The 25,787-nt window shown below is 35.2% G+C and overlaps 1 protein-coding gene across 1 annotated transcript; it reads left to right on the plus strand.

The window, feature by feature from the left end:
• Window positions 1-245: 245 nt before the first annotated feature.
• LOC141500345 (myelin P2 protein) lies at window positions 246-9,430 on the plus strand. The gene is made up of 4 exons (XM_074203456.1): window positions 246-1,179; window positions 4,236-4,408; window positions 4,647-4,748; window positions 7,689-9,430. The coding sequence occupies exons 1-4, from the start codon at window positions 1,023-1,025 to the stop codon at window positions 7,737-7,739; spliced, it is 483 nt and encodes a 160-aa protein (XP_074059557.1). The 5' UTR covers window positions 246-1,022; the 3' UTR covers window positions 7,740-9,430.
• The last annotated feature ends 16,357 nt before the right edge of the window (window positions 9,431-25,787 follow it).

A 25,787-nucleotide genomic window follows, 5' to 3' on the forward strand; every position in this document is an offset into this window, starting at 1 on the left:
GAATTAACAATTATACAGTGTAGTAATAAATAAGGTAACAGACAGGTTAAGGTCATCATGGTCTGAGTAGGGATAAGAAATCAATTAACTTTATGATTATTACTTAAACTTGTAATCACATGATTAAAACTTGTAATCACATGACCTATATGATTGATGATGAAAATTGTACACTTTTGTAACCAAGGAAATGATCTTAGCTTGCTTGCTTGAAACATACATGATTCTGAGGCTATAAAAATAAATCCAAGCAGCTGACAGTCAGTCAACCTGCTCCTGCCTTTACCCATTTGTTGACTAAACTCATTTCTCCAACTCTATCCCTCCTGTCAGGTTCCAAGGACCCCGCAGAGGCTGGACCCCCCACAAATTGGGAACATAACTGGTATACTTTACCTACTGCCCCATTGTCTGCCCACTCTGCCTGCCTAGAAAATGTGAATTATGTCACCAATTCCCTCCTTCACTAATGAAAAATTCTTATCGTACTTCCTAACCTTTCTAGACCACTACACATTTTGATGAAGGGCAGAGTTATCATAAAGTAAAGTGAGTTGACTTTCTCTTTCTTCCTTGGTACCAGATTCTCTAATATGGAGAGGTGGGGGTCTGATGTTCCCAGGGTGCCTCCAAAGAGATTTTTGACTGCTATTCTCCTTCCCTAATATTTGCATGCCCTGGTCTTGAACTGGACTTGTGGAATACATTTCTCTAAATTATTAAAGGTTAGATAATAGAATTTAAATATGGATCCAATTAAGTTTTTTCTTTTTACTTTTCATTTACATTTTTAAAAAGACTTAGATGGCTTTTTTATTTAAAAAAAATAAAGCAAACTCTTTTTTTTGGAGAAAAATGAGATCGTGGGTGGCATTCTTTGTGCCAAATGAATGAATGAGCAAAATTGTGAAGTGGAGACCTTTCATGGCCTGGCCCTGACACTGCCTTTCCCCATTGGATGTTGGTAGTAGTCACATGTCTAGAGCATCTTTGAAAAGATTCCATTGAAGCTGCGGCAGTTCATGTCATCCTGCCTCTCACTGAGAACTCTGACTAACTTTTTTTTTTGCCACGGTCATCATTTAGAGTCCAGTAGATCAAACACCATGTGTAACAGATTTGTGGGCACCTGGAAACTGGTCTCCAGCGAAAACTTTGAGGATTACATGAAAGCTCTAGGTGAGGAATAATTAAAAAAAGACCCAACTCACTTCTGTTTGAGGAGATCTTGCTTGAGAAAGTAAAAATCTTCCACTCTCTCATTCTCTGGGAGAAGTTAGATTATGTGTGTGGGGATGGGGTGGGGTCATGATGATGGTGGTGGTGGTGGTGGTAATTGAAATGGAAAGCATAAACGCATAATATAATGTAATGATTTTCTGACTTAGTTCTTTGTTCTTTTTTAATTTCAAAAATTTTAAATTGAAGGGGAAGCTTATAGAAGCTTTTAATCTACTCATCTTCTATTTTCCTTTGTCACTTGGATTTCTAGGGAACGACATACTCCGGAAGAGAAAGAATGGAAAGAGATGTATAATAGTTCCAAATTGAAGAGTCTTATTTTATATAGGAATAACATGTTTGCTTTCTGAATTAGAATAATTTTGTCAATTTTTCCTTATTTAGTAATGAAATTGCATAGGGGAATTCTTGATTACTACAGACCCCTAAGCAAGACTACTTTTCTTTGTCCCTACCTTTGATTTCCACAACAATGAGCAAATTGAGGCTTCCTTTGGTTAGCTACTTCCAGAGTGGAACAAGAAAGAGGTAAGAGGTAGAAAGAATGGAGATGAAGGTATAGGAATAGAGAATTCTAGAGAAGCAGTGAATTCGCTATCTACTTGCTTCTTTGTTTTTGTTTGTTTGTTTGTTTTTGCAAGGTAATGGGGTTAAGTGATTTGCCCAAGGTCACTGTCTACTTTCTTAAGTGTGGGTGTAAAAGTAAAATTAATAGCAGACTATCTTGTTAAGATTATGTGCTGATTTCTCACTTGGGGAAAAATATGTAAATATCATGTTTTATCCAATTTTTTTAAAGGATGCTTATGATATTTTCCATGCTGATGATCACATTGGTTTTAGTCAAATTTCCTAGTTTTCTGAAAATCAGACAAGTTTGTTTTTTCCTTTAACCCCATACTCAATTGCTTTATTGGATCATAAATGTACAGCTGAAAGGAACCCTAAGGATCATTTAGTTTATCTTCTTTACTTCAGTCATATTAGGGACAGAAACCAATTGGTCACTGTTCATTTCATTATAACTTTACAAATACTAAAAGAAAATTTTTGTTCTCCCTGTTGTATTATGGTAAGTCTTGAGGGCACCCATTTTATCAGTCTAGGGAAAAATGTTAATACAGGTAAGAGATTATCAACAATGATGACAACCTTCTGAATAGCAGTTATAGGAGTCTCAGAATGCTTAAAAAATGGTAACCATGAGATCTGCTATTAACTCCAGCTGGTATAGGGTAACTGGGATTTGAAACTAGCTATCTTGGGACAGCATGGACCATTTCTAAGCCATTACTTATTAACTTTTCTGTGGCTGTACATCTTCAAATTTATAATAGAAATCAATGAGAAAAGATTTACTTTACTAAAAGTCTGAATGAAAGACATAACTTTACTGTGTTCCCACTCAATTTCCCTGTAACTTTCTGGACCACAGTGCTCTTCTCTGGTCCTTATTCCACTATATGATGCCTTCAGGGACTGCATTTGTTTTTGTATTTGAATCACCAGTGCTTAGCAAGATATTTGGCATGAAGTAATTAATGCTTTTTATTCTTTTCTACCTTTCTTCCTTCCAGGAAGCAAGAGATACTTAAAGACATATAAGACAGATAAAAAGGTTCTAACTAAACTTCTTGCCTTTCTGACTGTATCTTCTCTCATTCTTATTTCTCCTCTTAGTCTTTAACCTTGTGATTCTCCCTAAATTCACTCCTTGGTCTTCTATTGTCTTGTTCTCTCTTCTGAAAAAAACCAAACTCATCAGTTCTAATAATTTTTATGATTAGCTATGTGATCTGGTCTAGTCATTAGGTTTCAATTTCTTCACCAATTTCTGAGTTTCAATTTCTTCATCAATGAGGTCTCAAATCCCTACCCATTTTGAACTTCATTCCACTTGTTTCTACCTTTACTGTTAAAATCACTTTGCAATCTTAGATTTTTTTTACCCTAGTAAAGGGTATATATTTTATATAGTGTTCCAAACTGTGTTATAGTAAAAATCTAAACCAGGTATACAGTAGTTATGAAATTTTTTTAGTTTTTTGATTGTCCTTTCATATAACTAAATGCCATGAGACATTATAAGTTATACTAGCAATAAATTTATGTAGCTCTTTAAAGTTTGAAAAATACTTTGTATACATTCTCTTCTTTATCTTCATAATCATATGAAATAGGTGATATGTGTATTATTATTATTATTATTATTACTATCCTCATTTTAAACATAGAAGAACTGAGAACAGAGAGCTTCAAGTTTACATAGCTATTAAGTACAGGAGCCTGGGTTTTAACTCATGTCTGCCTGCTTTCAAATCCAGTACTCTATTCACTTGTCTTCCACATGATATTTTTTTAAAATTTGGTTAGCTTTATCCCTTTCTATCTGCCTCAGTGGTTCTCATTCCCATTTTCTTTATTAGAAACAGTACCTGGTACATAGTAGATAATAAAAGGTTGTTGAATAGATGAAATAATTAATGATATAATCCAAGCAATAGGATTTAGTATTTGTTTCATTACTGCACTTATTTATCATTCACATTTTTTTATCTCTTTGGATACGTCTAATTCCCATAGATGGAATAAAGCTGCCAGCACAGAGAAAGCAATTAATGTGAGCATAGCCTAGACTTTTTTTTAAAATTTAGAATGTTCCTTACTTATTCTACTGAATTGCATTTATTTTTATCTATAAGAGTTTTGAAGCCAAGTGGTCTTTTCTTCATATGCTAGGTTTCTGGAAGTTCAATTCATTCCTGAAAGCTGAATGGAATGAACAGATGAAAAAAAAAGATTCATAGATATTATTTCCTTTAGGAGATGAAACAAAGTCAGGAAGACTTCTTCCTTGGTAACAGTATGTCCAATCTATACCTGTGACATCAAGGAAAGACACAAAAGAACATGAAAATGTAATTAAAAGCTTTCCCTTTTGAAAGAGCAAGTGTTTTTTCTTATAGTATAATTCTACCCTGTCTGATTTTCAGGGGTAGGTTTAGCCACCAGAAAACTGGGAAATTTGGCCAAACCCAGTGTAATAATCAGCATGAAGGGTGATGTTATAACCATCCGGACTGAGAGTACCTTTAAAAACACAGAAATCTCTTTTAAGCTGGGCCATGAATTTGAAGAAAACACAGCTGATAACAGGAAAACAAAGGTAAGAGGTTAATTTTTTCTATTTCCCTTAATTACTGAAGGAGAGGTCGCAAGATCGTGTCTCCTCCCTGTTGTCCATACTAATTACTTCACAATTCATCCAAAGAGAAGTCTTCATTTTGCTTAAAACCAGGAAGACTTGGGTGACTTAGCCTATGACAGTGACTCAATATAGGATAAATTGCCTCTTTGTTCAACTCAGTTCCAAGCAAGTTGATTATGCGATTGTGTCTTTGCAGACTACCATAACTTTAGACAGAGGAGCACTGAATCAAGTCCAGAAATGGGATGGCAAAGAGACTACAATAAAGAGAAAGTTGGTGGATGGAAAAATGTTGGTGGTAAGAGCTTTTTCTTATCCTTTATTAGTGAAAAGATAGAGTTGATGATAATACATTTTAACCATACCATCAAGGATCTATGGTTTTGTTCTGGTGGAATTTTTCTAAACTATCCCAAATCATTGCCCATCTAAATCTTTAAATCTTAAAGAACTTCCTGTTGCTTAAATGAGTCAATTAACTTGCATAGAGTTTGTGTCAGAGGCAAAATCTGAACTCTAATTTTTCTTTTTTTTTAAATTATTAAATTCTTTACTTTTGACTAAGATAGTAGTTTTCCATCACTGCTTTACTGTCTTTTTTTATTTTTATTTTTATCTTTTTTTAGGTTTTTGCAAGGCAAATGGGGTTAAGTGGCTTGCCCAAGGCCACACAGCTAGGTAATTATTAAGTATCTGAGACTGATTTGAACCCAGGTACTCCTGACTCCAGGGCCGCTGCTTTATCCACTGCACCACCTAGCCGTCCCAAGTGTCTTTTTTTAAAATTAATTTTTATTAAAGATATTATTTGAGTTTTACAATTTCCTCCCCCATCTTACTTCCCTCCCCCCACCCCCCCATGGAAAGCAATCTGTCAGTCTTTACTTTGTTTCCATGTACCTTGATCCAAATTAGGTGTGATGAGAGAGAAATCATATCCTTAGAGAAGAGACAAGAAGTCTAAGAGGTAACATGATCAGACAATAAGATATCTGTGTTTTTCTAAATTAAAGGGAATAGTGCTTGAACTTTGTTCAAACTCCCACAGCTCCTTATCTGGATACAGATCCTTTGCAGACAGCCCAAAATTGCTCCCGATTGTTGCACTGATGGAATGAGTGAGTCCTTCAAGGTTGATCATCACTCCCATGTTGCTGTTAGGATTTACACTGTTTTTCTGGTTCTGCTCATCTCACTCAGCATCATGAACTCTAATTTTTTGACTCCAAAATGAGCTCTCTCTTTACTGTACTATACTTCTTCAGTAATATATTTATCAAAAATACATTTTCTTGTTTGAAATATAAAAGGGAGAGTCCTAGTTCAAATGAATGAGAACAGAGTTAAATATTAAGACATTCCTGTTTGGCAAAATTATCATATTGACAAAAACCACAGTCTTCTTGGAGGACTGTTCCAATAAATTCTTGAGAATAAGAAACAGAAGAATCCTAATAAAAAAAAGCTTATGACTAGGTAGCCTAGAGTTTTTCCCCCAAATTTGAGGTTCTCAGACCTTTTAAAAAAGTAAGATAAATACAGATAGACCTCATTAATTTAGCCCATTGAGAGATAGATGATTCTGAATTAATTTTAAAAAAGTCTAAACTCTATGATATTCAAAAAAATAAAACTTCTTTCACTTTCAAGGACACTTTGTATTATTCTGTTTCAGAGGTTAATAAAGTGATGGCCAGTTGAGGTCACTGGAGATCTGTTTTAATGACTAGATTAGAATAATGAAATAGGCCAGACTGGGTGGTTCAGAAAGTACTACCTAACTAGAAGGCTCTGAGATTTTATGATTAGATATTACCTTACATGATGTAATCTTAGATAACAGGAATTGTTAACATGTTTTTTTTGTTTCTTTAATTGAGTTAAATATGGGTGACCTTGTTTACAATATTCGTTTGTTTAGTAACAGTTTTCTCCTTCCCAATCTGTTCTCAGTACTGCTTGCCCATTTAATAGCATTTAACAAGGGGATCCCCTTTTCTTTTGTGATAATCTCTTGACCTCCATGAACTCTGACTTCTTCTCTAATGGCTTATTTTATGCCTCCTTCTTAGTATTGCTTCTGTTTCCCACACTGTAAATGTAGACATTGCTTAAATTTTTGACCTCATCCATCTCCTTTTTTCTCTCTCCTTTGACCAACTCCTTTACTACCCTAGATTCAATAGAATGACAATGAGGATTCTCCTAAATTGAAAAATTAATGCAAGATCTTAGGCTGGTCATGTCCTCTTTGGGTGTCATTACTGACACACTAATCTTTCTAAACCACATCTTTGATCAGGTCATTCCACTCTTTTAGGGCATTCAGCATCTCCTGTGTACCAAATAAATTTCACAATCTTTCCTTAGATCATTTAAAGTCCTCCACTCCGGGTGGCTAGGTGGGGTAAGTGGATAAAGTACCGGCCTTGGAGTCAGGAGTGCCTGGGTTCAAATCGGTCTCAGACACTTAATAATTACCTAGCTGTGTGGCCTTGGGCAAGCCACTTAACCCCATTTGCCTTGGAAAAAACCTAAAAAAAAAAGCCCTCCACTCTCTGGCTTCAGCCATTTCTTCTTTCACATTAGAATACTCTTCCCATCTTGTTAATTCATTGAAACTCTGCCTATCTTTCAAGGGTAAACTCAGTTGCCACCTGCTACATGAAACTTTTTGCTCATGCCTTTCCTGATTTATGGTTAAAAGAGATCTTAGAAGTCAATTAGCCAAAGGAAATAAGTGAGGAAAATGAGGTCTAGAGAGTTTTAGTGACCTCTCTAAAGCCACAAAATTAATAAGTGATGGAACTCAGATTTAAAACCAGATACTTTGACTTCAAATCCAAGATTTTCCTACTTTATGATGTTGCTTCTGAACAGGGATTACCACATTCCACTGTCTCTTGTTGATAGTTTTGTTGTCTTAGCTTCATACTAAACATTAAACTCATTGCATGGAATTGCATTCATATTATAGTATGACCCAGGATACCGAAAATAGTATTTTGCAGAAAGGGGGGGGGGACTCGATAAATATTTAATTAACTGAATAACAAATCACAGGTAAATTTCAACTCAATCCAGATATTTTAAGTCTAAATAACTGATTTCAGACATAATAACATAATTACTGCCATTTAAGTTTGAATCTAGGTTTTAAAAATACCTCTCTTTGACTACTAACAATCTAGGATTCGGTCTGGATTTTTGGAGGCTTAATCCATCTCTTTTCTTCTAGGAATGCAAGATGAAGGGTGTTGTTTGCACTAGAATCTATGAGAAAGCATGAGAACACTCCATCTCCTCACTCAGATTGAAGTTAATGTGGAAAATCAGGCTAGATCAATAAGCCAAGCCTGATGATGCTGCTTTTTTGCTCTTTTTATTTGTGCCTATCAGGAAAAGGTCTAAATTCTGGAATTGTTTTTAAAAGCTGGATTGTAACCAATTTAAACTGCCATGGTTATCAAGATCAAAGCAACACATAAGATGGGTAAAGTCATTTCTTTTAATCTATTAGTACTAGTTAGGTTCAAAGAGTTGATTATATCATTTAATATATTTGGAAAGTCTTATGCTTTTCTATGATCTCTGTTATGGATTAGAAATCACGCCAATCATCAAGATTTAAATTAAATATAGCTCAGCTCCTATAGTGGTTTAAGAGCATGCAGACTAGATACTATTATAGATTCAAGTTCCTCATATATAGTTTCAAAAAGTTATTTTAGTTTCCAAATCTCTAAAAACCAGTCTTAAATTTCCAAAAACAGTCTAAATAGCAGAAGTAGCTGGTTCAATCACAGGACTAAAAAAAATTCAATTTGTCTCTTAGGATACAGAGACTCTAGGTGTTTGTCATTTAAACAAAAGGGGGTTATTGAAATAAATGAATACTCCAATGCAATGAAATAAGTTAATTAGTCTGTAATTAATGGCATTTAATTAATCCCAATATTAGTTTCCTTTACCAATCAATATATGTTGAGAACTTGAATAAATTCATTAGAATTCCAGAAAGCCTTAACAAATACTTAAAAACTTCCAAAGTTCTGTTATTTCATTAGTGTTTTCCCTTCACTAATAGAGTCCACAGTACCCTCCAAGACTTAATATATTACTTAGCCACATTTTTTGATCAAATGAACTTATTGCCTAGTACTTAACCTTCTCATGTTGGGCATCTCAAAACTAAGAAAGGTTGATCCTGACACATAGTCCACATGCAGCTTGGGAGTTTATTAGGACCTATCAGATCTTATATTTTGAATAACCAAGGTGAACTCTGTGAACCTAAGTGGAGAAATAAAATATATATAATTTTTTCTTCCACTCTAAGTTTACTTCTGCTAGATCCTTAGCTGATTCTATTAGCAGTTTCTTTGTCATGCCTTCATTTTATAAGCAGATGGGTAATTTTTACTTTCTAATTTACTTTTTTCTCTAGGCCTATCTTTTCCAATTTCTCCTTTCTAAGAATAATAGCTTGTTTCAAAATAATGCCATCCTGTTCTTATTTAACCTCAAAAAAAGAGCAATCAAATACCCACCCTTGAGGCCCTAAGGGATCTACTCCCATATCTAATCAGAATTACCTATCCATGAATTTCTGGGGGGGGGGGAAGGATTTCAGAACTTTTGGCAGTTGTTTTTATCTACCACTGGGATATCTGACCAACAAGTCTCCTTGGGGTGTCCCTAATCTCATCTGGTTTTAAATTCTATCAAAATAAGTTCATTAAGGCGAGAGAGTGAAAAGCAACCCTTGCCATTTTCAGAGGTCAGTGGTAACTGTAATTTCCTACTTCAGGAATTCTGTTCCTTAATAAAAGTCATTGCTCTCTTATGGATTGTTTTGGCTCATTTACTCAATACAAAAGTCATAGGAAATCCTTCATTTTTTTCCACGTTCAGCCCAGGAAAAATGAAACAACACAGATTATGAGGGCAAAAAGTCACTGGTAAAACATCTTGCTCGTTAAGAAAAGGGACTTTTAGATATTTGTTCACTATAGCTATAATGCTAGAAAAAATGAAACTGAAAATGATGTGCTCCCAGATGGGTTTTTAGTAAAAATTTCAAAAATGTTAGTGAAATCTGGATTTTTTTTTGGGAGTCTTTACTGTAAGCTATCCAAGAGTGACCATGATAATAAAGATGATAACCTTTGTTGTATTTAATTTTATTTGATCCTTACAATAACCTATGAGGTGTTGGAAGTATTATTTATTTCCATTTCAAATATGGAAAATCTAAGTTTCAGAAATTTTAGGTGTATCTAGTTCATACAAACACAGTATGAAACTAGACATAGTAGTAGTAGTAGTAGTAGTAGTAGCGAGATCCAATTTTTCCAGTTCAAAATCCAGAATTCATTTCACTAATTGAGGCTAATTTATCAGAACTCAGACTAAGGAGAAAGTCATAGTATCTTAGGACTGAAAACTTTTTTAAAAGTGGAGATCAGGAATAATAGTAAGGACTGTCATTTACACCCTAGAGTGTTTTAAAATTCAAAAAGCATTTTGCATATGTTTATTTTGTTGGATCTTCATCATAAATCTTATGAAGTTGGTGTTATTACCCTCATTTTCCAAAGAAACTGAAGCTGACCCCCAAATTTTGTAGATGAAGAAGCTGAGACACATGCAGGTGAAGTCACTCATCCAAAAGTAATAAGAATCACAAGCGGAATTTGAATTTGTGCTGGATGACTGAAATCTTTTAATTCTAGAACTAATTTAATAATCAAAAGTACTAGGAGAATAAAACCATAGACTATCAAATATGGCAGCTTTCTTAATTTTCCTTAATTCTGTTGCTAATTACAGAATTTTACAGCTGTATGGAATCTTAAGAGATCGTTTAGTGGTCGAAGAAATCTCATTTTATGAATGAAGAAACTGAGGCTTGTGACATATTGGAAATAGAATAGAAGTCTCCTGATGCCCAGTACCTATGCTTTCCATTACTTCTTGTTGTCTTTGATCTACTCTGAAATTTACTAAGGATGATCCCACTCTACCTCACCATAAACTGTAATTTGTATTTTGAGGTTCAATTTTATTCTATTATTTTAAAAAGTTCTATGTTACTGACATGATTGGTATGACTTCCTCGGGTCAGATATCTTCTGGCATCAAAAAATTGTAATGAAGGCTGTGATCAGTAGTACTTTCATACTCATTGTCAAGTAATGTGGAGTGAAAGGTCATCAGAGCAAAAAGGAACTAAGTGTTCTTGACCTAAAATAAAATATCAGAGCAAACAGAAGTACCTAACCCAGACTGGGAGCTGAGATGTAATCAAGGCCTTTGTTAGGGAAGCAGCTCATTATTATATATCCTTGTTGTTTCAATGACAGGCATCAAAATTGGCTGCTAGCCATAGTTGAGCAGATGGGAAAATGAGTTTTTAAAAATAACAAAATATAGACCAATAGGGAAAACAGAAATTAGAAAATATAAATTCCACCAAAGCCAAGCTGAGTGGAAATAATGCTTGAGTTGGATTTGAGAAATCAAGTTAAATAATTTTGTAATTTTAGGATGAGACTAATGTTTGACTAGGTCTTCCCCACATATTGTTCATTTGAAAAAATGAACAAACAAGCAAAAATGTACTTAAGGGAGAAGATGACTTAAAAATTTAGCACTGAAATGCCAATCTTTTAATTCTCAACTTTCTAGGTTAGAATTCTGGGAAAATGTAGCACAATTTGCTTTTTATGAAATGGATAGGTGAGGGGTTCCCAACCTGGGGTACACATTTAACTAAAAGGTAAGAGAAGTTTATCAGGATGTTATGGATAAGATCTGATAAAAACAAAAGAACTACAATTGTCCTATTAAAATAAGTTAATCTATTTTATTTCTTATGTGTACATGTATGACAAGCACTAAAATTTATTTTGTTTCATGCTGAAAAGGGGGTATGGGAAGATATACTGTGAATCAGGACAGAAGAGATTCAGAAAACTTAGAATATATTATATCTCTCCTAGTATTAAACAGTCAACATCCTTTCTGTGGATGCCTGGGTTGTGTTAGCAAGACCAAAGCTCAAATCAGGTTCTAGAATGGATCTCCCTTTATCTAGCAGGGGAAAAAAACAAAATAGCTTTTGGCATTAGCTCCTGTTAAAAAACAAAGAATCCTGACCAAAGGATTATCACTTTATTATGTGTTACAAGTTCTGTATTTAATTGAAATGGAAGTTGATTGGCTTTAAGCAAATCTGAGTTCAACATTCTTGATTTAAAATTTCAAAAATATATAAATTAATGAGTGATCATTTAGAAAACAGCAGAGCATAATGGAAAGAGCACTGCATTTGGCATCAGAGGATTTCAGAAGTAGGTACAAATTCTGGACCTCAGGTTAATGATCTTCTCTGGGCTTCTGGTTCTCATCTGTCTAGATGTCCTAAAAGGTCTCTTCCAGTTCTAAATCTACTATGAACTCTAAGAGAAGATTCTCAGTAGATGACATTCAATCACAGGTCTAGATTTAGAGTATATTTTAGAAGTTTTCTAGTTTAAACCCTTCTTCAATGTACGGCTGGGCATTAGAGTACAGAGTAGCAGGTCTGGAATTGGGAAGACATGTTCCTGATTTCCAATCTGTCCTTAGAACTTACCATGTGTGTGTGTGTGACCCTGGTCAAGTCACTTAACCCTGTTGTTTCCTCATCTTTAAAATGAGCTGGAAAAGGAAAGAGCAAACCATTTCACCAGCTTTGCCAAGAATATCCCAAATGAGGTTGTAAGAGTTGGTCACAACTGAAATTATTGAACAGTTGAATACCCATCAGTTTAGAAAAAGGGCAGCAAGACTCAGAGAAACTAAATTAACTTACTCAAGGTCATAGAGATAAGAAGAGGAGGTATTTGAGCCTAAGTTCTCTTATTCCAGAGACTTTTCCTATCATCTGATGGTGGGGTTACAACCTCTCTTAGGTAGTTTCTCCCCTAATTTGTTGCACGAAATCAAGTGAAACATTTACACTAGCTGTGCCTCAGTTTTTTACATAAATTTAAGGAATTTCAATATGATTATCTCTAAAGGTCAATTGAATTTAACTAAGATTTGTTAAGTAATTATGGTGTACAAAGTAATGTACAAAGAACTAAAGATGAAAAGTTCAGATAAGACAGAATTAAGACTTTTGTAGATTTCATAGACAGACTTTTATAGATCTTCTAGTTCAATCCTCTCTTCACTAAGGTTGCAGTCCCAGAGAGGCAGAGTGAAATTTCTAAGATCATACAGGTAACAAGTAGCAGAACCAAGATTCAGTCAATTTTCTCTCGGTATTCATAGCCCAGTTCCAACTGAGTAAAATTCCTTTGCAATATACCATTGAATATGGGTTCCTATGGATAGAGAATAAGCAAAGATCTATTGTCTTATGTAGCTACCAAAAAGCCCTAAGCATTTATCAAAGTGATATGGCAGCCAGGAAAGTTAAATCTAATAACTCAATTAAGACTGACGTGTCACTGAGAATTGAACAAGATTGATTGGATGCCTGAAGATATGAAGTCCTTCAATGTCTGCTGTTTACATGAATTTGGAGGAGTTTGTGTTTCTGTTACTGAGGAGGCAGAAACGACTGTTTTTCATCCTGGAGGGAGCAGAAATCTCCAGAGGATGAAGGGTAAGCAACATACTAGGGTGATACTTCCTCAAATCAGCAGCTGTGGCCACAGAGCTGAGAGTAGTCAGCTCTCTGGGACTCAGATTCTTAGATGTTAGTACCCATAAGAGAGTCTAATTTGCTTTTCTTGTAAGTCTAGTTCTATAAAGACAGTGAAATCCCATACAATTTTACAACTTATGCTGGGAATCGGAAATTTCCTAGAAGACTCACTGACATGTATTACAATTGCTTTAGGTTTTGCAAAGTATCTTAAAATACACTATTTTATTTTTTTTTTCAGTTCATGGAAGGAAACAAGTTGAGAAAGACAAGGAAAGACTTGCACAAAATGATGTACAAAGTGAGCAGAACCAAGAGAAAGTTATATACAGTGAGAGTAATATCGTTTTTCTTTTTGTTTGTTTTTTTATTTTTAGGATTTTTACAAGGCAAATGGGGTTAAGTGGCTTGCCCAAGGCCACACAGCTAGGTAATTATTAAGTGTCTGAGACCGAATTTGAACCCAGGTACTCCTGACTCCAAGGCTGGTGCTTTATCCACTACGCCACCTAGCCGCCCCTAGTAATATCGTTTTTAGAATGACTTTGTGTAATTATTATTAAAAAACTCTTTAAAAGACTTATGAAGAAAGATACTTTTTCCAGAGAAAGAACCATTAAATAGATGTATAGAATAATTTTATAATTTGTATAACTGTTTATTAATAGAGCTAGAATGGGCCCTAAAGTAATCAGAACAATTTCTTATTTAATAGTCCTCAGGACCGGCCACTTAGCTAGTTAGTGACTTATCTAGATGTAGGGAGACAGGTCAGATTTTTCCTCTATCCAAACTAGTATACTAAAGGAATCTTGGTTTTACAGTTAACATATATGCACACTAAAGACAGGATTACAACAGTGTGAGAGAAGAGCAATGATATTTTTGTGCCAGTTTAGTACATAGCAAAGCTGAGAGGAATTGAATAATATCTAATCTGAGGATTAGGATCTTAATGGAGATTTAGGATTGAAAACTACCTACCATTTTGTTGGTTGATGTCTAAAGTTCTTAATTTATCTTTTTTAAGGCGAGGTTGTAGTCACAGTACCCTAAGGGAATCCAGATGACATGCAGATTTCCCTTAAAAGATGAGCCCCACAAGCAAGTTGCAAAGAGCAATACCCCATATTGCCTAGCAACTATCAGTCACTGGGAGATCATCTGAGGCCAGCAGCGAAATGCTCACTATTATAATTGCCAGCAAACACTATTATAATTGCCAGCAAAGCAATTCACCACAGTTGTTACCATGTCAAACAGCCACCAGAAGAAGTGGGGAACTTTCAAATCAATGCATCCTATGAATACACCAGACCTAGAGAAGGTCCAGAGAATATGATGACATCTTTAGAAGATACCATTGATTCTGCAATGCTATTACCAGAAGAAATTGAAACATAAATTCAGTTTCATACATAATTTCCTTTTATCTTTTCCCTGTCTATAATTTTAACAGAATGGAGAAGTCTGCATTACTTTGATCCAAGTGTCTATGACCAGAGAAATTTATAAACTGACTTTAAATTAAGTTAGAAATGTGCTATATACTAGGGTATGCCTGCCAAAACAAGACTGACTGCTTTTGTGCCATATAAAGGAAAGGGAACTCTGTGGGGTTACTTAAAAAGGTGCTAGTTATTTTGTGCACCATTGATTAATTCATTATTATATACTCAAATTATTTGCTAAGGTTGGTATTCTGATGCAAGCAATTGAATAAATCAGTTTAGTCTAGTCATTCAATATTATAAGTACACATGAAAAATTTTCCATGTTAATAGAAATTGCTACTTGTCACTACCTAATTTTTAGCAAAATCAAAATAAAACTTTTACTGTCAGCAAAGTTTTATTGGTTCTTCTCATAGACATGTCAGCCTAAGGAGGCAACTAAAAGTTAAAAAGTAACTTCTGTTTTTTTCTAATGCTTTACCTTAGGGATTGACAGCAGTCAGTCCTCAAACTGAGGGAAGCTAAAAATATATTTAAGCTTATGTTGTTAAGTCATTTCAGTCATGTCCAACTCTTTGTAACCACATCTAGAGTTTTCTTGACAAATGTATTGGTGTGTTTTGTAATTGAGGCAAACTCAGGTGAGACAAACTGAGGGTCACACAACTCACAAGTTTCTGAGACTGGATTTCAACTTAGGAAGATGAATCTTGCTGTCTTCAAGTCTGGCACTCTATTCATTGCTCCATCCAGATACCTCTTTAATTCAATTTGACAAGGTCTTATTAAGCATTTATTTTGTTCAAAGTACAATAATAAATGGAGGACAAATAGATTCCTCCCTCTACAGTTTCCAATCTATTGATGAGATGGAAGACATGCATAGTATAGTTATAATACAAGACATGTATAATAAAATTATAATACAAGTTAGATTGTTGTAAGGGAGAAGTCCAACAGATTACTCTGAATACCTCAGGGAAGGAAGGAACATTTAATAAGAGGAAGCACCTTAGTTCTAGCTTGAACAAGTATACAATAGTAAAAGAAGTCAAAGTGAGAACAGAGGGCATTTGGAGTATTCTAGCTGAGGCGGGGGGGGGGGGGGGGGGGGGGGGGGGGGGCGTAATATGACCAGACTGCAAAGACTTTGAATTTTGGTGGATAAGATAATAGAACCTGGGGCATGTGGAATTTTCAAACCAGACAATGATATAATCAGATCTGCACATTAGGAAGGTTTTGGATTTATATTTTAAGACCAAGGATTAAAATAAGGGCATGATAGGTTCTTAGCCAGAGTCTAACAGATTATGATCAGATAGGGGCAGATTAAGGTTCAGGACTTCCGAGAAGGAGCAATTTTGAATGAGGCAGAATGTCTGTGGGTAGCTGAGGTAAAGTGTAAATTCAGTGAAAAGTCCTGAAAAATGAGACACTTAGGACTCCAGAGGGTTGGAAAAGCTTGAAAAGGAATAAGGCTCAGTCTTCTAGGAGGAATCACTGAAAATTTTGAGACTTCATTCCAAAACATCCATCAATTCTTAATTTTAATATCATTTCCCATTGCTATCATACTTAATATGATCAATATCATAACATGTGATAGGTAATCAGTCAATAAGCATTTATTAAGTTCATAGAACTCTTGTGTTAGACACCATATGAAATGCTGAGGATACAAAGAAATTCAAAACTAGAAGTTCACATTTCTTTTTTTTAAATTTTATTTAATTTTTCCAATTACATGCAAATAGTTTTGAACAATCATTTTTATAAGATTTTGAGTTTCACATTTTTCTCCCTCACTTTCTTCCCTCACCTCTTTCCCTGACAGAAAACAATCTAATATAGGTTATACATATATAACTATTTTAAATATATATACATATTAATTATGTTGTGAAAGAAGAATCAAAAAGGAAAGAAAAAGCCATGAAAGGGGGGAAAAGTCATAAAACATAAAAACAAATTAAAAGAATTAAAAATATCAAGCTTTGGGCAGCATTCAGGCTGCAGAGTTCTTTCTCTGGGTATGGATGGTATTTTCTGTCATAAATCCTTTAGAATTGTCTTTGATTGTTGTACTGCTGAGATGAACAAAGCTATCATAATTGATCATCATACAATGTTGATATTATGGTTTTTTTGGTTCTGCTGACTTCATTCAGCATCAGCTAGTCTTTCATTTCATTCAGCATGCAAGTCTTTCCAAATTTTTCTGAAGTCCTGTCCCTTATGATTTCTTACAGAACAATAGTATACATCACATTCATATACCACAATTTGTTCAGCTATTCCTCAGTTGATGGACAATCCTTCAATTTCTAATTCTTTGCCACTATGAAAAGTTACTGTAAATATTTTTGTATATGTGGATTTTAACCTTTTTTTATGATCTATTTGAGATACAGACCTTGTAATGGAATTACTGGATCGAGGGTATGCATAGTTTTACAGCCCTTGGGCATAGTTCCAAATTTCTCTTCAGCAAGGTTGGATCAGTTCACAACTCCACCTACTATGCATCAGTGTCCCAGTTTTCCCACATCCCTCCAACATTGATCATTTTCCTGTTTTGTCATATTGGTCAGTCTGATAGATGTGAGGTGATCTCAGATTTGTTTTAATTTTAATTTCTCTAGTCAATAATGAATTAGAGCATTTTTATATAACTTTAGAGAGTTTTAATTTCTTCATCTGAATACTGCCTGTTCATATTCTTTGACCATTTTTTTTAATTGGGGAATGACTTGTTTTCTTATAAAATTGACTCAGTTCTCTATAAATTAAATTTTATAAACCAGTCCTTTATCAGAAATACTAGCTGTAAAAGTTGTTTCCCAACTTAACTGCATTCTTTTTAATCTTGGTTGAATTGGTCTTATTTTGTGTAAAACCTTCTCAATTTAATGTAATCAGAATTATCCAGTTTGCATTTTATAATGTTCTCTGTCTCATCTTTGGTCATAAACTAATACCCCACTTCTGTCTTACTATCTTCCAGTTTTTTCAGCAGTTTTATCAAAGTGAGTTCTTATCCCAGATGCTGGAGTCTTTGGGTTTATCAAATAGTAAAACTGTTGCTTTTGCACCTAATCTATTCCATTGATCTATCATTCTATTTTTCAATATTCAATGAGTTCATATTCTAATGGAGGAGAAAATATGCAAACAACTATATATAAATAAGGTATATTCAAGAAAAAATGGAAATAATTAGCAGAGGAAAGGCATAAGAATGAAAAGAGATGGAGAAAGACTTCTAGCAAAAGATAGGGTTTTATTTGGGGTTTGAAGGAAGCCAGTAGATGGAGATGATAAAGGAGAGAATTCCAGGGTATGACAGCAGACATATATTTATTGATTTATTTGTAGTAAATGTATAGAAGAAATTGAGATGGGAGATTTGGAAGGATTGTAAATTTAAAGCTAGAAGGAAACCTGGAAAGCAATCAAATTCAAATGCCTCATTTTATAGATAAACAGTCTGAGAGGAGTTAAGTAGCTTTTCAGGCAACCCTTAGATATAATATAATTCAATTTCCCTTTTACAATTGAGGAATCAAAGACTAGTAGGGCTCTAGTGATTTGCCCATGTTACAAAGCTAGCATGAAGAAGAGCTATGAATATTGTGGAAAACTATAGTCATAAAATCTCTGTCTCAAATAGGGAAGGTCCTTAAAGATCATCTGATTCAACCCTCTGAGAGGAGGGTTTTCCTTAGAGAGGACACAATTGTCTCCAAAAGAACTTAATTAACTTGCCCTAAATCTCAAAGTTGCAAATAAAGGAACTGAGATTGGAATCTGGGTCCTCTGAGACCAAACTTCATTGCACCATGATGATACTCAAGTGCTGGGGTAGGATGATTTTCAGTTTTAAATTTTAACATTCTTTGAGGTAGAATTTGCTCCCATTTTAAGGAGGGATATTTTAAAAATTTATTATTTTTGATCTGTACCAGTGCTTTCATCAATATAGGAAGCTATCAGTATGGAAACTCCCTCCCCCACCCCCAAACGAATGTTAGTTTGCAATTTACCTATAATTTATAGTGAAATCAGCTCCTACAGGACATTGGAAATCAATTGTTACATTTCAGTATGAGCATTTATAGCCTGGATATTGGGAAACAATACAAATCAGGGTTTGATTTATTGTACTGTTGATTGTCCAGACTTAAGGAAGTCCTGGACAAATGTTAATGTTAAAAGAAATGTTAAAAATGTTAAAAATTTTAAACTTAAAAGAAGGTTCCATTTTTTTGAACTGATTGTTTATCAACATTTAACAGTACACCTTATATAGAGAGTGGAACTTAACGGTTAAATTATTTGCTCAGGAGAAGACAACTACTATGTATCAGAGAAAAGATTTGAATTAAAATCTGTCAAAGCCAGCCCTCTACTGTGCTATACTGCCTTTTCCAACTTGTACTTTACAGAAGACAGCCAGGTGTTGCCAGGGAAGAGCCCTGGACCCAGAATCTTCCGATATCTAATCTGACCTCTGGCACTTCCTAGCTGTGTGACCCTGGGCAAGTCACTTAACTTTGTTTGTCTCAGTTTCCTCATCTGTAAAATGAGCAGGAGAAGGAAATGGAAAAGCACTGCAGTACCCCTCTCATGGGAGGGAGGTGGGGGAGGAGGATGGATTAGATGACCTTTAAGGTCTTTCCTAGTTCATAGACAAATCAGTTGAGCCTTCCTGGCCTTTTATTCCTTAACTATTAAGAGGAAATTGAATACAAAAACCTGAATAAGTTTTTAACTCCTCTCAATCTCAATTTCTTTGTCTATAAAATGAGACATTTGGATATGATGACCTTCCAGGTTTCCTTCCAGCTTTAAATCTATAATCCTTCCAAATCTCACTTCTCAATTTTTTCTGTATATTTGCTTACTTACTTATTTTGGGTTTTTTTTTTTGCAAGGCAATGGAGTTAAGTGACTTGCCCAAGGCCACACAGCTAGGTAATTATTAATTGTCTGAAGTTGAATTTGAACTCATGCACTCCTGACTCCAGGGCCCTTGCTCTATCCACTGCACCACCTAGCTGCCCCCTTTTCTGTATATTTAATAAAAATATGTCTCTATTCCTGATTTGGAAATTTGTTAGGAGACTCAAAAATAATCAACTTCAAAAATATTGGAAATTATTTGGAACAATACATAATATTGTGGCAGCCTACCAAAAATCTGTGTAAAAATGCCCAGAGTCCATTATGATTAAATGTGAATGACAAGAACAAAACTTCCCATCTTCTGTTAAGACAAGATGTACTAGGGTCTCCTGGAGGACACAGCTTAAATAGTCATAAAGTCACATGTACAAACGATTGGATTATTTTTGGTTTAGTTCTCAGTTGGCAGAGAATACGTTGTCTAGTTTTGAGGCCAAAATGCTCTAGTTGAAGACACAAAGGTAAGAGATCAAGATCAAAGCTGGAAGGTTCAAAATTTAGCATCCTTTTCCCAACATGACACTCTTCCAATGTGGTGGCAATCCCTGTGGCAAATGACCAATTACAAAAGACATTGAATTTTCAGATAACCAGCTACATGGGACATATAGCAAGATTCCTTTGAGCAAGTTAATGATGTGCCTAGCATCCTCAATGTTCCTGTTTTGTTCAGGAATCCCTGATTTCCATACAAAGTAAATACTGGGTTACACCTTACTGGTTAGCCCATCTAGCCTTGGCTAGATTGCCCCTACTGAGAGTTCATTTAGTGAGCTTTCTTGGTCCAGTGTCTATTGAGATACCATCCAACCTTAACATTCTTTTATTAGCAGCCAATCTGATTTACAATTTTCATGTATGTTTGACAGCCCACTATTTCCTGTTCCAGGTGCCAAATTCCCAGGTGCTATGGGGAGGCAGGTATGCTGCCTTTACTTTGGCAGGCAGCTAGGTGGCAGAGAGGGCAGAGCATGAGACTTGAAATCAGACAGACATGAGTTCAGTCCTGCCTTAGTCATATCCTAGCTCTGGGACTCTGAATAAGTCACTCCCCCTCTCTCAATTTCGGTTTCTTCATCTGTAAAATGAAGATTAAAAAGAACACTAACTTCACAGGGTTACTGAACTGGTCAATAAACATTTATTAAGGTCTACTACAAGTCTGGCATTCGGATAAATGCTAGTGATATAAAGAAAGGTAAAACTCAATTCTTGCTTTCATAGTCTGATGGAGAAGCCAATAATAAATAGCCTGTATACAGGCTAACTTTGAAATAATCATCATAAGGGAAAGAACTAGAATTAAAGGGGGATAGAAAAAGGTTGCTTTGTATTATAAGGATTGAATTTAATAAAAATCTATGAACCATTGAAAATTTTAAAGGGCTAAAATATTACTATTCAGTAGTTAGCTATTATATTTCATTTGTTCAATGTCCTAGAGGTTCATAATTTCCTACTTGCCCTAACCTAAGACATCATACTATTCATCACATAATCATACTTGCATAGATTTACCTGGGGTTAGGGTTGGGGATGAAGATACCAAAACAATGAGGAGACTTGCTCCCCCTATCTGTGGTTAAGTACAGGGACTAGCTGTGCCCAAGTAATAAACTAATTGCCATCTTCAAAATTATTCTACAGTCTGGGCAGAAAGATTCCCATGACTAGTGACTGAGTCTGAATAAGTGAATAAATGAATGAATGAGGAAATATTTCTTAAGTGATTGCTATGTTCAAACACTGGGTTAAGAAATGTAGATACAAGCAGAAAACCTGGAATGGTCTGCTGGTCATCCAGGGTCCACCACTAAATACACTTACCCCAGGTCTATTATATTCCTTCATTCTTTTTTCCATTTATTTAAGGGGCAATGGGATTCAGTGACTTACCCAAGGTCACACAGCTAGGCAATTATTAAGTGTCTGAGGCAGGATTTGAATTCAGGTCCTCCTGACTCTAGGGTGGTGCTCTATCCACTGTGTCACCTAACTGCCCCTGTTCCATTCTTAAAAGTGCAGGAGAGAAACCAGATTTGGAAGGAGGAGTTTTCTGCCTATTTTAACCAGGAATATATGTGGTAAATGACATTAGGTAATATAAAAGAGCAGCTCCATATCCATATATGATTTGGCTTTAGGTTTGAACTAGAGCTAGCAATAAAATTCTAACGTGTGACAACTGTCTTTATGATGCAGACTAAACCAAGAACCTGTCTCCTGGAGGCTGAAAGCATGTGTGGGTGGTACATTTTGGGAAGGACATTGACAGATAAAAGCATATATGGGGGGCGGCTAGGTGGTGCAGTGAATAGAGCACCGGCCTTGGAGCCAGGAGGACCTGAATTCAAATCCAGTCTCAGACACTTAATAATTACCTAGCCGTGTGGCCTTGGGCAAGTCACTTAACCCCACTGCCTTGAAAAAATCTAAAAAAAAAAGCATATATGGGAGACAAGAATATAACCTGGAAAATGTACTGAATTACATGCCATTTGAGAATTTGTTGAAGAAAAAATAAGTGTTTAGAATAAGAGAAAATGGAGAGGAGAGAAGAGTACCTGACATGTGTCTTTAAGAATTCAAAGGTGTCTTGTAGTGGAGGATTAAACTTGTTCTATCCTTGGCCAGAATGTAAAGTTAGTACAGTAGTAATAGATGGAAATAGCATTGAAGTATATTTCACCTCCATGGGGAAAAAAAAAACCTCCCTAAATTTAGAGCTGCCCAAATATGATGGGGCTGCCTTAGAAGGGAGTTACTAGTCACAGGATTTTTCAGGTTGAGGCAGGATAACAACTTGTCTGGGATGTCAGTCAGCCAGCCAATAAATATTTATTAAAGGCCTACTATGTGCCACATATTTTGCTAAGCTCTACGGATACAAGGCAAAAACCAGTCCCTACCCTTGAGGAGCTCACAATCCAGGAATAGAGGTTAAAGAAAGGATTTCTGTTCTGCTAAATATTACAGGGGGCAAACTCTTATTTTCTTTATAAGTACATTCTTTAATTCTGCTTTTATGCCAGATTAAGTAGCTGATTAATGATGGAAACATCCAGCCTTGACTACAACTGGGAATCCCTAAGTACTATTTAGGGAGATCACTACATCCATGACTGACTGGAGATTAATATGGAAGATACTTTTATTTAAGATTGCAACTAGTTCATATTGTGGCTAATATTATAGTTATCCTTCATCATCAACATCCCTACAAAGTGTTCAGTGAGCTATCTCTTCTGTTCCATATGTGCCCCTCTAATTAACTAGATATAACTCAAGAAGCTTGCAGGGTCACAGATGTGGAGTCAGAAGACCTTTCCAGGCCAGTCCCTTCATTTTATCGATAGGAAAACCTAGATCCAGAAAGGTTACATGACTTCAGGTTCTTTCATTATAGTAAGTAGCAGAGACAGATTTTGAATTCAGGTTTTCTGACTCTAAATCTAAGACTTTTACTATACCATGAAATGTCCCCTTATTTAAAAAATCACACTTGTCCATATATTTTCAAAGCAACTCAACCCAATTTTGGGGGACTATCTACATTGGGAAAATGGAGTCCTTTGTTCAGTCATGGATCAAAATGAAGGGAAATAAATTCCAATTTTACCTACCATCGGATAATTTCTAATACAGAATGACAAAAAACCACATTGCTAGCCCATTAAGACTTTACTACGTAGTTTTCTATTCTTTCCCTTTACAGGGACATGTTCCCACCATGCAGATCTGTATTCCAATCTTGACCAAAGGCCCTGGGCATGGTCACACCCTGCTCAAAAGACCCTACAACACTGAACACAAAAGTTATTGGCAACTCTTTCACTAGTGGTCCATAAAAGTCATTTTGAAATAAACGACAAATTTCATCACAAAATCCCATTTGTATTAAGTTCCAAGAGTTTCAGGGTGAAAGTTAAGTTTGTTTTGCAATGTAGGAAATAACTGAATAGATTTGGGAATGCATTTTTTTTCTTTTTTGTATAATTTCCAAAACATTTTCTTCAATATTTAGGAGAAGGGTCAGCACACAAAAGGGACAAGAAAATTGGCAAACAACACCCCAAGTTTCTGGGTCTGGGAGTAGAGGGGAATTTTGAAAACACGGATGTCCTGACCACCACACCAATGTGACTTGGATGATAGCTTTTCCAGATACATGTGGAAATGATACCTTAGGGACTCAAACTGGAATGGAGCCCTGTACTCAAGGTGGACAAAACAATCCTTATTTAGCTCAAGCAGAAAGAAGAATGGATAAATCTTCCCCTTCCTGATATAAACATATCCCCAAGCTAGGTGTAGTAGAAGCAACATATTGGATAAATGAATTGGAAATATTTTCTAACAGCATAAAGTGAAAACTAGCACCACCAGAAATCTAAATTCAAGAAAATAAGCTTTTTATGATGTATTTTACATTCATGAATTTTTATGAATTTCTGTGATAATTATGTTATATATATGGGTGTGTACTTATAAATATCTACACTAAGAAACAGCAGAATTTTACCAGTTAATTACATCTTTTGCTAAGTAACTAATAAATAATAATGCAGTCTTAAAATTATCTGACTAAAGCAAATAAACAAAAACATAAGGCATAGTTAATGGTTTTAACCCTGGAGGCCCTTCAACAAAATGTGTAATATAAGGAGAAATGATAATAGTTTTTATTATTGCCTTCATTGTTTATGCTGAATAAGGGACTTTTGATTTGTTCCAGGTTGTTAGTGCTCCTGTTAAGCTTTTTACCGCTCCACCTTCTTAGTCACTCTGGGGATAAAAATCAAGTTCTCTAACTGGAAATTCTTGTTACCTGACATATTTGTCAGGTGCTTTCTTACTCATTGCCTATACTTCTAATAGACAGTGAAGTGTATACCTAGAGAATCGAACAGAAGAGAGTAGAGTAGAGTTGAATCTGCCCTTCTCACTTTTTGTCTCTCACGAGTTTCCCTTCAGTTATTTTTTTTTAATGGAAATCAACTGATCTGAAATCTCTCCATTCCCCTTGTCTACTGTAATTCTTTCCATGTACTCATCCCCTATTTTTGCTTTACTTAATTCACTCGTTTTAGAGAAAGAGACGACCCTCCTCTTTACTAAAGTTCATCTTACACAAGCCTTGATCTCATCCCCTTCCACCTTATCTTCGACCTTGCCTCAACATGTCTAAAACTGAATTCATATTCTTCCCCCACAGATCTGCCTTTCATCTCTTTAAAGCCCTGATGTTGTTCAAGCATTTCAGCTGTGTTGACTCTTTGTGACCCTCCACGGACCTCTCTCCATGGGATTTTCTTAGCAAAGATATACCAATCATTTCCATTTTCTTCTCCAGAGACAAAGGTCATGTCACTAGCCCAAGTTCACAGGGCTAGACATTTCTGAGGTTGGATTGGAACTCAGGGCTTCCTCAAACCCAGCTCTTTAAACACTGATGCCACCTAGCTGCCAATTTTCCTAAAATCCCACCATAATCCAAATCACACAGGCTCATAATCTCAGATTTTTTTTGTCTTCTTTCTTCCTTATCCCATTCAATCAATTAGCTGTCACATCTTGAATTATCTTTTGTATCCAATTTTATCAATAACTTTGCTAAAGTACCTTCTCAGTGGGCAGCTAATATTTATTTCCCCTGAATTTTTGTGTATTTTAGGTATCAAAGAAAGTTGTTTGTGTGGAGTTGAGTAACCTCTGGGGACTATGGCAAAGGGAAGTTGTCAGAAAGTTATACTGGTGTCACATGCTTTAATGGAAATTTTAAAGAGAAAGACATACTACTTTTTGAGTTTCACTTTTATTCAATGATTCATACTTCTGGGGCACAGCTGCAAGCCTGAGAAAAGACATGGAACTGGGATTCCTTGGGGAGAATTTTTTTACCCAATTTTATTTTATTATTTTATTCTGTATTTAATAAATACCAAATAAAATAAGCATCTCCATTCACAAAGTTGAGCAGAAAAAGGGGATTTAAATGTAAAACCATGTATCTCTACAACTCATTTTTCCTCTGAAGTTTACAATTAATTCAACATATATATATATATACATACATATATATATATTGTTGGACATCTATTTTTCTGTGTTTACTTATGGTCTTCTTTATGTTTTCTTCTATAAATTTAAAAAATTCTTCTAGAAAACCAGTTTCAAATATTGTTTCTGATAATGGCTATCATTTTTTTGTTCA

Source organism: Macrotis lagotis, chromosome X, assembly GCF_037893015.1.
Source record: "Macrotis lagotis isolate mMagLag1 chromosome X, bilby.v1.9.chrom.fasta, whole genome shotgun sequence".
Classification (NCBI taxonomy): domain Eukaryota; kingdom Metazoa; phylum Chordata; class Mammalia; order Peramelemorphia; family Peramelidae; genus Macrotis; species Macrotis lagotis.

Bases quoted from the DNA above. Each gene is read 5' to 3' on its own strand.
- LOC141500345 (XM_074203456.1), top strand. From the start codon at position 1,023: ATGTCATCCTGCCTCTCACTGAGAACTCTGACTAACTTTTTTTTTTGC. The intron at 1,180-4,235 runs GTGAGGAATAAT...TCTGATTTTCAG, and splicing joins GGATTACATGAAAGCTCTAG to GGGTAGGTTTAGCCACCAGA. The intron at 4,409-4,646 runs GTAAGAGGTTAA...GTGTCTTTGCAG, and splicing joins CTGATAACAGGAAAACAAAG to ACTACCATAACTTTAGACAG.